This window comes from Lolium perenne, chromosome 7 (assembly GCF_019359855.2).
Source record: "Lolium perenne isolate Kyuss_39 chromosome 7, Kyuss_2.0, whole genome shotgun sequence".
Classification (NCBI taxonomy): Eukaryota; Viridiplantae; Streptophyta; class Magnoliopsida; order Poales; family Poaceae; genus Lolium; species Lolium perenne.
Genome location: NC_067250.2, coordinates 290032787 through 290045086, shown reverse-complemented (window position 1 = coordinate 290045086; position 12300 = coordinate 290032787). Strand labels below are relative to the sequence as shown.

At 40.1% G+C, this 12300-nt stretch overlaps 1 protein-coding gene across 1 annotated transcript; it reads right to left on the bottom strand.

Moving 5' to 3' along the window:
* Positions 1 to 9516: 9516 nt before the first annotated feature.
* On the bottom strand, positions 9517 to 10578 carry LOC127326663 (BTB/POZ and MATH domain-containing protein 2-like). The gene has a single exon (XM_051353461.1). The coding sequence runs from the start codon at positions 10576 to 10578 to the stop codon at positions 9517 to 9519; it is 1062 nt and encodes a 353-aa protein (XP_051209421.1).
* Positions 10579 to 12300: the final 1722 nt, after the last annotated feature.

Below are 12300 nucleotides of genomic sequence, written 5' to 3'. Positions count from 1 at the left end.
GTGGTTGGATGCATGAATAAACACTCATAGAAATGGAGGCTAGAAAAAGATCAAGGGCGACCAACTAAGAGAGCATAATGGCCATAATCATGCACAACGACAAAATATATTAATTAAAGCATAAAGTGATACACATGTTGCAAACTAAATGATCATAGAGGCAATAATTGACTGGAATATAGTCATAACATGTTGGAAAACATGTGCCAAGTCGCCCCAAATAAAGCATTCGCAGGAGAATATATACCACAATATTATGTTTTTCTATTGTATGCTAAAAACAATGCATGAAAACCTTCAATGGCACACTAAACACTCTCAGATATTTGAGACTAATCAAGATATAGACATAATCAATAAGCTCAACATGAAAATAACATCTATCATGACATGCAAAAATATATGCCACAGTCTAAACATGCCTCTATTTGCATCACTATACACATGAAACCCTTTTATGCATCCAACGCCAACCGACTTATTTGAAAACACTCTCATAGATGGTAAATAAGAAAAAGACCAGAGAGATATTCAAACATAAATAAGGAGAACCAACAAGCTCTGAACAAGATATGAGTAGAAAAATCAAGAGCTAAACACAGTACTAGCAAACTAGAACACTAGAAAAGAAATAGGAATGAAAACTAAAGTGTTCTAAGCAATTGAAACAGAGCGTGTCTTTCTCCCACATAAGAATAATAGGATCCACCCAAGTTTATTACAGCAAACAAAACAAAATAAAACAAACAACGAAAATAAAGACGCTCCAAGAATAACACATATCATATGAAGCAATAAAAATATAGTGTATTGAAAAATGACCTGGTGCTTTTGTTGATGAAGAGGGGATGCCCAAGGCATCCCCAAGCTTTGACGCTTGTACTTCTTGGATATACCTTGGGGTGTCCAGGGGACATCCCCAAGCTTGAGCTTTTGTCCATGCTTTATCTCATTGCATCATTCTTCTCTCCCTACACTTGAAAACTTCCTTCACACAAAACTTAACACAATTGATCAGCAACATTAGTGCAATTAACATTAGAACCAAACCAGCAAGGTTTCAGTAGAGACACATATAAAACACTCATTTATACATGTGCTACAGTAACTACTTTTTCTAAAGCTCTTTCTCACAAATGAACTCAAAAAGATGGAGCATATGAAGCAAATGAAAAATATGGCAGAAATCTGTCAAAACAGACCAGTAGGCAAAGATCGAAATTCAAGAAATAGTTATGTTGCTCAAATCAAAAAATGATAAACTAACGAAAGTTAGCTAACATACTGGGGCATAAGAACAAAAATTGGCAGCTCAAAATAATGTTCTTACTATTTTCACGAATTTTTTCTTGACAGCACAGAATCTGATTTAGAAAAGCAAACACCCCAAACATCATTTCTTTCATTAGAGGATACTCTTGGCACAAAAGCGAAATAAAAATGATAAGGTGAGGTTATTACAGTAGTAATAACTTCCAAGACTCAACAAATAAAAAATAAAATTGGGTTATCTCCCAAAAGTGCTTTTCTTAACGCCTTTGAGCTAGGCTTTATTAAAAACCAACCGTTGATGAGTATTAAAGAGTATGGAAGAGAAAACCCCATGTAGTTGATGAATATGAGGATGACTCGGGCATCCCCAAGATTGGATGATTGTGTAATATTGAATTGGTTCTTAGGATGCACCTACATCCCCAAGCTTGAGCTCTTGTGTGTTCTTATTCATATCATCAATAATTAGCTACATCCACATAAAATTTCACAAAACTTGTTAGTAGGTTAGTACTCATTAAATAAAATCCACTCATGTTCAAGATTTGAAAATTTTACATTAATATTAACTACTGGACAACAACCAATTTATAACAATTGTCGATCAAACAAAGGTTATAAACATTAAGTATAAGCACAATAATCAATAAGCATGAAAATCTGTCAAAACTGAATAATCTGTAAAGATGGCATTAAAAGAGGTAGTTAAGTAGCTCAAACAGAAAAACTCAAAACTAATGTAAAACAGATCATAAACTCAGGGTTATGCAAAAAAAATTCAGATTAAAACACTGCTCTGAGATTTTTCACGATTTTTTACAGTCAAGCACAGTAAATCTGTCTGAACAGAAACAATCAGTAAAGATCTAATTAGTAACCCTATTTACACGCCTCAAATCAGAAAATACACAACTAATGAAAGTTAGCTAACAATCAGTACTTTTCACTCAAGAAATTTCAAACCAAGATCACCTTCTGGTGATTTTTAAGAATTTCTACAGTAATGCACAGAAATCTGTTTCTAAGCAACAAAGTGGCAAACTTGCATTATAAACAAACTAGTTAGTAACTATACATTGATATTTCTATATACAGAGGACTATGCATAATATATACACAATATTTACAATATATACAGGTTTTTAAAATCTTCCATGGAAAGAATTGTTTTGGTTTCATAGGCATGGACACAAGTGTTCAAGGTCGATCCCCAATTCACCATTACTCATCTTTCCAATCACTTTCCTTTTTGAAAACTTTTTTGATTAAAAACTACAACTATTTTTTTGGTAATTCGCATTCCCTAACATAGAAGGATAGAGAACAACTTGATACTGAAAGTAAAACTACTTAGAGATAAAGCAAACAAGTGCACACAAAAATATTCTTCCCACGCTATTGCTCCCCGGCAACGGCGCCAGAAAAGGTCTTGATATCCCACAAGTATAGGGGATCATTTGTAGCCTTCGATAAGTAAGAGTATCGAACCCAACGAGGAGCTAAAGGTAGGATAAACATTCTCTAAAGTTCTATCAACCACTGATACAACTCTACGCGCACTAAACGTTTGCAATATCTAGGAAATAAAACTACAGCGGTGGCACGGGTTTGAGAGGTGACTTTGCAGGAAAATAAATACAAGGAAATAAATGTTAGTGCTGCAGCGGTAAAATAAACTAAGTAACCAGTAACATGAGTGTGGAAAAGTGGTGGTAATAGTGGTGGCTTTGCTCAAGACAAAATAGTGACGGTCTCGGATTCATTGTCCTCGAAAGAGCTTTCTATGTGAGAGAGGCTAAATATGCATGCACTCCGCTACTTGGGATTGCAAGAACTATATGATTGGCTTGCTAGCAAACATCCGTAACTACTAACAAGCATTAAGGTTTCCCCAACCATAGCCTTAAGCTCTAGGTCCCCTTTACTCCCATACGTGCAACTAATCGGTTCGCGTTCTCAGGTTTCTGTCGCTCCGGCAGAACTCCCCCCGCTTCGTTACAAATACTACCAACCCTAGGTGTTTGATCCATGCGCACACAAATATAATGGACACCAAGGACAATAACATATCAGATCACAACTCTCATGAATCAAAGAAAATCACCCATCCAATCTAAGAACAAATAAACTATGAAACATGACATAGATCATGGGATAGAATATAGCATCGAATACCATATTTACATAGGGCGGTACAGAGGTTTATGAGAGGATGGACCCCTGAGTACAAGGAGGAGTTGGCGATGGAGATGGTGGTGGAGACGGCGGAGAGGGCAGTGTGGAGTGCAACCCCTCAACTCCCTCCTTCATGGCTTCTTCGGAGCCCTCCCCCATGGAGATCATCTCCACGGGGGAGGCAGCAGGAACCCCCCAAACTAGCTAGGGTTTGAGACGGCAGCGGCGGCGGGACTTTTCGTGGAATTCTTTCTTGATATCTGATAGTTTCTCCGCGAGGGAAATATATAGGCGAAAGGGCGATGTCAGCGGAGGCCGGGGTGGCCAGTACACGGGCCAGGCGCGGCTAGGGGTGGGGCCGCGCCTGCCCTGTGTACTGCCATGTGGCAGCTTCCCTGCGTGTCTCCTTCTGGCTCAGACTTCCCCTCGAAATTATAAGGTCTTGGGTTTTTGTCCCGTGCAATTCCGAGGATATTTCCTGTACAACTTTTCTGAAACACAAAAACAACAGAAAACCTGAACCGGCACTGTGGCACTATGTCAATAGGTTAGTTCCGGAAAATGCTAAAAAGTGTATCGAAATGCACATAAAACATAAGGGAATTGGTAGAAAATAAGCATGGAGCATCAAAAATTATAGATACGTTTGCAACGTATCAACGTTCAATCAGAAAAAATAAAAACTCAATGATGTGTGACCTGACAAGCTTGTTCCTATTTATTGCAGGTTCTCCGTCAAGTGGCAAGAACGCCGGTCGCCGTACTATCTCGGCCAGTTTTGAGGGGGTGATGAGCCCGTTCCTTGTTCTGTGGTCTGCATTAGCATAAGATTTCAGCATGCTAGAGATGATTGTTTTCAACTTTATCCTATGGTAGATGATTTGCAGCTATGGTAGTATTCTTGGTGACATTATCTCTGTATTCATCGACATTTGTTTTGATGTGTATTGATGTTGTCAGTCAGTAGACTTTCTGCGTTTCTCTGAATAAGAATCTCCGCACTCCAATCAGACCAGGGAAGCAGAGTGGGCATGATTTGAAACATAGTTCAGCTTTACCATTTTATTTTTATCCCTTGCAAATACAAGGAGAAGGCCCACTGACGGATGTGATAAATCTGTGAATCTCACTAAGTACCGAACAAGGTACTCCCCACAGCAAAGCCAGAGAAGCTTCGAGTCAGGATCCAAGCTTGACTGTTGATGCCAATGTGAAACTACCGAAAGGTACCGAAGCTCCATGATAACGCCCCAAGGTGTTTACGGCATAACGCTCAATTGTTGTCGAGACCGAGTGCCCAATCAAGTGTTTTCATCAGGAATCCTAACGAGGAGAGGTAACCACAAGAGGTTTGACACTAATAGAGGTAACCACAGGAATTGTGGCGGATATGCTTGTTGTTATAATTGAGCAGTCTAAAGTTGATGGCTCGTTTGAAGGGGTAATTCCTCATTTGGTTGATGGGGCTTATCTATCATTCAATACACCGATGAGACAATTCTATTTCTGGATCATGATCTGGACAAAGCAAGAAATCTGAAGTTAATTCTATCAGCATTCAAGCAGTTGTTAGGTCTTAAGATTAATTTTCATAAAAGTGAATTCTTTTGTTTCGGTGAAGCTAAAGAAGATGCCAACCTATATGCCGAGTTATTCGGATGTGGGCTTGGAAGTTTTCCAATTAGCTATCTAGGTATTTCGATCCATTATCGGAGGCTCACTTTGGCTGAATGGAAGATTGTTGAGGAAAGACTACAAAAGCGCCTGAGTAGTTGGAAAGGAAAATTATTATCCTTTGGGGAAAGATTAGTTCTCATAAATTCAGTACTTACAAATATGGTACTGTATGATTTATTTCTTCCAATTATCCAAAGGAGTCTTGCATAGATTGTATTATTTCTGATCAAGATTGTTTTGGCAAGGGAACAATGAGAAGAAAAAATATCGGTTGACGAAATGAAGTGTTGTTTGCCATCCAAAAGATCAAGGTGGACTAGGAGCTAATGATCTTGAAGTTAAAAACAGGGTCTTGCTAGGAAGATGGCTGGCCAGATTGTTAACAAAGGCTGGTCGACAGAAGCAACCATTGCGGAAAAATTATGTGAGCTCAAAAGCATTATCTTAGGTTATTTGGAAACCAGAAAATTCACACTTTTGGGCTGGTATTATGGCTACTAAGAAGCAATTTTTACTATTTGGTTCCTTCTCCATTAGGAATGGGTCTGAGATAAGATTCTGGGAAGATAAGTGGTTGGGCACAACTACTCTTCGAGAACAATATCCGACTCTGTACAATATTGTTCGACATAAGGACGAAAACTTACAAAAGGTGATGGAATTTTCTCCACCCTCTATGTCATTCAGACGTGATCTTATTGGTCCCAGACTAGCTTCTTGGAATGAATTGCTACATAGATTAGCTTCAATCCAGTTGGGTCAGGGTGTCGATGAATTCCGGTGGAGTCTTACCAAAAATGGTAAATTCTCGGTCAGCTTCATGTACAAAGCTTTAATTATACCCATCCAACCGGCTTGTTAATGATAAACCCATTTGGAAGATGAAGATACCTCTGAAAACAGGGTCTTTGCATGGTATCTTCGTCGGGGTGTTATTCTTACTAAAGATAACCTTGCCAAACACAACTGGTATGGCTGTGCGAATTGTGTTTTATGTCATGAACAAGAGACAATTAAACACCTTTTCTTCAGCTGTAGGGTGGCAAGGTCTATATGAGCAATCATTCAGATAGGTTTTACCTTATATCCACCTTGCAGCATTGCAAATATTTTTAGCAATTGACTAAATGGGGTTGAATCTAGGTATAAAACGCTTGTCAGGGTGGGAGCGATAGCTATCGTTTGGTCGCTTTGGCTATGTAGAAATGACAAGTTTTTAATCATAAAAATCCTTCTCTTTTGCAGGTTGTGTACCGTGCTGCGGCTTTGCTCCGTTCATGGTCGCCACTCCAACATTTGAAGGACCACGACCTCTTTATGGAGGTGTCTACACGGTTGGAGAATACGACCAAGGAGTTTATTTCCCAACATGGGTGGCTGCATAATAGGCGTATTGAGGCCAACGAAGCTTAGTCCTATATGTTTCCTTTTTTGTTTTGTCTTCTATGAGCACCATGTTGAACAATTTGGAGACTTGAACGGTTGTGTGCATCTTAGCTATGCAGAGACTGGATGTAATGCTTATAACTTCATAAGTAATAAAACGCCCTTTATCAGAAAAAAGACATCGTCGATGCTGGTGCCATAGGGTTGTACTTTCACCAAAATTCGCCCCCGCGATAGCAAGGTACCACAGTCTGCATGTTACCACCGAAATAGGCCTCCAGGACACTATCTAAGAACCGCCACTATCGAAGTACCGCCAATACCAGAATCCCCCGCCGCCCACCCCTCGTCATCCATACGCCACCAGCACCGAGTGTCGCTCTCCGAAGAACCGACATCATTTTGGTGATTATTTGTATGGGAACTCATGGCCTAGATCCCAATTTTTTAGATTTTGTATGTATTTGCTTAATATACCTAATTAGAAACTTTCCCTCTTTCTGTGCAAGGCAATAGTCAGGGTGTATTTGTAGTGTGTATGTGTGATGTTTGTAACAGCTCTTGGTGCTTTTGTTCATGCAAAACAGCAACACAAAAAGAATGCTGCAGCAAAGTGCATATCTGATGATCTTAAACAAAACCAATCTACAAGAAAAGAAACAAACCCGTAATTTTGAGTTATGTTCAAGAGAGAATTTGGTGCATCAATATCGGCCGCTTTTCTGGTTTTTTTTATTGCTTTGTACAAGGGATATATACCGCGTCCAACACGACTCACATATCCAACACAACGCGACCCAGTACACCGTTGGTTTATAGAACTTTCCTAATACATAATACAAAAACGACACGAACTCAAACTTCCTAGCGCAGAAAGGAACCGACCTAAACTTATTCCTCGCAATATTTCCTTGAAGTTCTTTCAGATGCTCGGTGGGGTTCAATTCTTTGAGTAAGCCAAGTGACACTATGTTTTTATTTACCTCGTGCTCTTGATTTAGTTCAAGTTAAGGTTCGTAAACTTCGTAAACTTAGTAAAATTTTACCAAATATAAAGGATAAAATATTAACATCTATAATATAAAATCTATTATATAACAATCGTTATAAAATATGTTTTCATATTATACGCATTTGGTATTGCAAATGTTTTTTTTCTATATTCTTGGTTAAATTTTATAAAGTTTGACTTTACCTAAACCTAGATTGCAAGGTAAATAAAATCATAGCAAGTCCTTATAATAATAATTCCTGGTCTGCTGTAATACTCGCCTAAATATTCATACTGGTACTGCAATATAATCAATTACATACTCTCTCCATCTCGGTGTATAGGTTCTACACGTATCTCTATTGCTAGTTTGATAAATATAATATAAATTGTACCACACAAAGACTATATGATTATAAAGTAGTATAAAAAGTTTCTAATGATATAGGTATATTTGTAATATACTAATATTTTTACAGATATACCTTTTACTATTATGTTAGTCAAATTGATGATTTAGGGATATACAAAGAACCTATACACTGAAGAGTGGGGACAGCACAAACCGTGGAGATTATCGTTATATACCCCCTCCGTCCCAAAATGTAAGGCGTCTAAGGATTAGTAAAAAATCGTTGTTTTTAAAGTTGGACTAAGTTTATACACAAAAATACGACCATTTACAATACTGAATCATTATCAATAGATTCACCACAAAGTATATTTTCTTAATGTGTTAATTCGATATTATAGATGTAAATATTTTTTCCTAAATATTTAGTCAAAGTTAGTAAAATTCGACTTTTGACTAATCCGTAGATGCCTTACATTTTCAGTGGCGTAGAAGTGGGTCGACAATTCTCCATGCTCACACGGTGCAATAGATCCAGTGCATACTTCCGTTGTGTCAATGTCATCCCTCCTGAAGTGCGAGCCGCTTCAAGACCAAGGAAGTAGTGAAGATGTTTTCCGGTATCGCAGTGTAGTTGGCGGCTTACAGTACTTGACTCTTACTCGTCCGGACATATCTTTTGCTGTCAACAAGGTATGCCGGTTTCTCTCACAGCCCACTGATTCTCATTGGGAGGCTGTCAAGCGCATTCTACGCTATGTTAAGGGAACACTGAGTACTGGACTGAGATTTCGCAAGTCCTCTTCCACCGATGTCAACATCTATACTGATGCAGACTGGGCAGGGTGTGTTGATGATCGACGATCCACTGGAGGATTTGCTATATTTGTTGGACCGAACCTTATCTCTTGGAGTTCGAAGAAGCATCCTACCATCTCAAGATCTAGTACTGAGGCAGAGTATAAGGCGTTGGCTAATGATGTTGCCGAAGCTATATGGATTGAATCCTTACTTAAGGAGTTGGGAGTTTCTCAGCAGCATATACCCATTTTGTGGTGTGATAATCTAGGGGCTACATACCTGACTGCAAACCCAGTTTTCCACGCTCGGACTAAGCACATTGAGATCGACTTCCATTTTGTGCATGAGCGTGTTGCGTCTGGAGATCTTCGAGTCAGGTTTCTCTCTTCCAATGATCAGCTGGCTGATGTGTTTACTAAACCAGCCACTCGACAGATACTAGACCGTTTTGGACCCAATCTGAATCTTGTACATAGTAGCGGTTCAGATTGAGGGGGTGTGTTAACATAGGTCTAGTGTATGTATTCTGTCACATATTGTACACATGTATTTGTACCCTGCTGATCAATATATATAGAGAGGCGTGAGAGGCTTAAGCCCACGCAAAACCCTAAACACTTCTTTTAACTCGGAGGGAGTAATTTATAGTGCACATATTCAAACATGTACGAAATGAAATCATTTTGTTAATTAGAAGGAATTACGCCTTGAAGTAGATATATCATATAATAAAAGTAGCATCACAAAGCATACACATAAGAATTGAAATATCACTGTAACACATAAAAGTTCAAATGCAGCTAAATTTTAGCACTCCTGCTAACTAATCAAGCATATTATCACTTGTCCTCTCACCGGACTACTAGTCACTACGGCACACCTTCTCCAATATCTCCTTCATGAGCAGAGGACAGCTTGTCACCAAATGCTTGAAACCATCGGTCTCCATGACAGCCCGTAGCACCTTCCGTGAAGCCATAAACTCGAGGCAAGCTTCATGGAGATCCTTGAAGCGATGTTGCTCCGCTAAAACCAACGTGGTCGCAACCGTTTCTACATCTATGCTCTCACAGAGTTTGCCTTCACAGATCACCCTCAGCTTCTCCACTCCATATCGATCTGCGGCAACTAGCAAGTGCTGCAACCTTGCAGATTTGTCTTCTTTGAAACGCTCGTCATCTATCACGGAATCTGTGTATATAAAGTGGAGAAGCGCCTCGAAGATTTGTGGTTCAATGTCCTCAATCTTGATACTCGGTGTGGCCTTCTCCTTCATCGGGCCAAAAAGCTCCGCCTTGAATACCGGAGACCGCGCGGCCAACAAGCATCTGTGGGCACGGAACACCTGGCCACACACGCTGAATGTCACATCTGCTCCTTCTGTATCCTTCCACATCTGCAGAAGATGGTCTGCCAGATTCGGCTGTGTAACCTCGTCAGTGCGATGTTCTTTCATCACAGTGAGAACGCACCGTATGATCAAGTTCCCACTGGTGGTATGCGACAACGATTTCAGCTTCGATTTCTCGATGAATTTAGAATAACCCCAAGTATAGGTTGGCGGAGAAATAATACACTCTATGGCACCGCGGTCGGTTACCTTTACTTTGCCCTCTTTCTCCAGCATGTTCAGGGTGAACTTGGTTCTCACAGCCTTCGCCTGGCTGACGCAATATAAGAAGGCCGATGCATTGCCGTCACAGTCACCACTCACTCCATCTGGGTAGAACCAGATAGACCAATCGTAGCCAGCAACGCTGAATGTGCCTGAGCTAACGAACTTGCCGACGCCCATGCCGTCGAGCTGAAGGTAATTGGTTACCTCGAAATCATGCGTCGCGGTGAAGCTCTCAGTGATGCATCTGGACGACGTCTTGGGTAGATTATGGACATGGTTAGCTGCAGAAGTGGAGTTGTTGGCCATATCAAAGAGGCCGGTGCAGGCTTTCAGATAGAGCTAGACTTCGTATGCATATGCGCCTACTTATACAGGGAGAAGGGGGACGGACGGGGAGGGGCTGCTAGCTAGGGTTTCCGCCGCCGCCCCAGAGCGGAGCGACGCGGGGGGCGAGCGAAACGTTTTTTCGGTTCCTTGCACCGTCTCCTTCACCTTTCTCTGGTCCGCTCGAAGGTGTTCCGTGGCCTCAACACATTGTTTTTGGTTGTGTCATTTGCCAATGTGCCAACTGAACGCGCGGGTGCATGCACCCATTGGAACTTGCAAATCTATCAAATTTTATAGTCTTGAAATGTGCATTATTCATTATAAAATCTGCAAGAGCTTGTCATATTTGTGTAGCCTAGAATATGAGGTTGTTTGTATTGAGATTTTACACTATTGTAGTATACATCATTTGCTATCTCCAATTTTGTTTCAGATTTTTTGAAAATTGGAAATACAAATTCTTACCGTTCACAAATAAATGGTTATGTGTAGCTCGGCCTCCGTTTGCCTCCGTTTTAAGTTTTCCGCTAATATACCTCTAAAATAGTTTTGCATAGTGGAACCAAGTGTAGCTGGACCTGATTTAAAAAAACAAAATCTAAAAATGCTATGGAAATGTTTTGGAAAAGTTGAAATAATTCATGCACATACATATTAACTTATACTTAGTAGTGCAATCAAGAAAAAACACAACCCTATGTGATGTACATAAAGAAAAGAAAAGAACTTTGTGTTTCTTTGAACAATACAAATTGAGTCCTTATATTGTTACTTGGACATTTTGTCTTTTTCGCATAAGTGAAATATATTTATAGTTTAGTTTCAAATTAGACATGCATGATTTACGGCGTATTTTATTTATTATTTAGTATTTTTCCTATTTTATTTTAAAAAAAAATCACACGCACCCAGGTTCATCAAATCCGCAACATGGGAACCGGATCATCTAACATACACAAGAAAAGTCATGTTCCTATGATGCTAGCCTAGTGTAAAATGAAGAAAGAAGGTTAACTGCAAATTTTAAGTGGTGATACACGTGGCTTGTAAGAGCATCTCCAACAGGCGCGCTATATCGCGGCGCGCTAAACCTCCGATTATGCGCACTGTAAACCGATAGCGCGCGCGGTGCCGATTTTTCCTCCGCCGGACGCGCTAATTTGCAGCGCGTGCGCGGGCTGAAAAAATGGTCCTCCGCCAGGCGCGGTAAAATACAGCGCGCGCGGGCGCGGAAAACAGATTTCTAGACTATTTTGCATTCACAAAGATCAAATAAACACACATAATTCATGAAACAAATGACACAAAGTGCAACAACATCACGTAGTTCAACAACGACACAACAAAATGACGTAGTTCAACAATGACACACGGCATATGGTTCAAATGGACAAAGTGGAACACATAATGCATATCACACTTCCGCACTTTCCAAGTCAACACCTTCTTCTTCCTCCTCGTCATCTTGGGTTGAAGGAGGAATAGTAGCATTCATGGAAGACACGAAGCCTCCCGGTGGTGCTCCCATACTCCCATACACACCACTCACCGAGCCTCCCATGGTCCCTCCAAACACTCCTCCATAGCTTGGTCCTCCCATGCCGGCCATGCCTGAAGGAGATATGCCCTAGAGGCAATAATAAAGTGGTTATTATTTATATCTTTATGTTTATGATAAATGTTTATATATCATGCTATAAT

Coding starts and splice junctions, on each gene's coding strand:
- LOC127326663 (XM_051353461.1), bottom strand. CDS start 10,578: ATGGCCAACAACTCCACTTCTGCAGCTAACCATGTCCATAATCTACCC.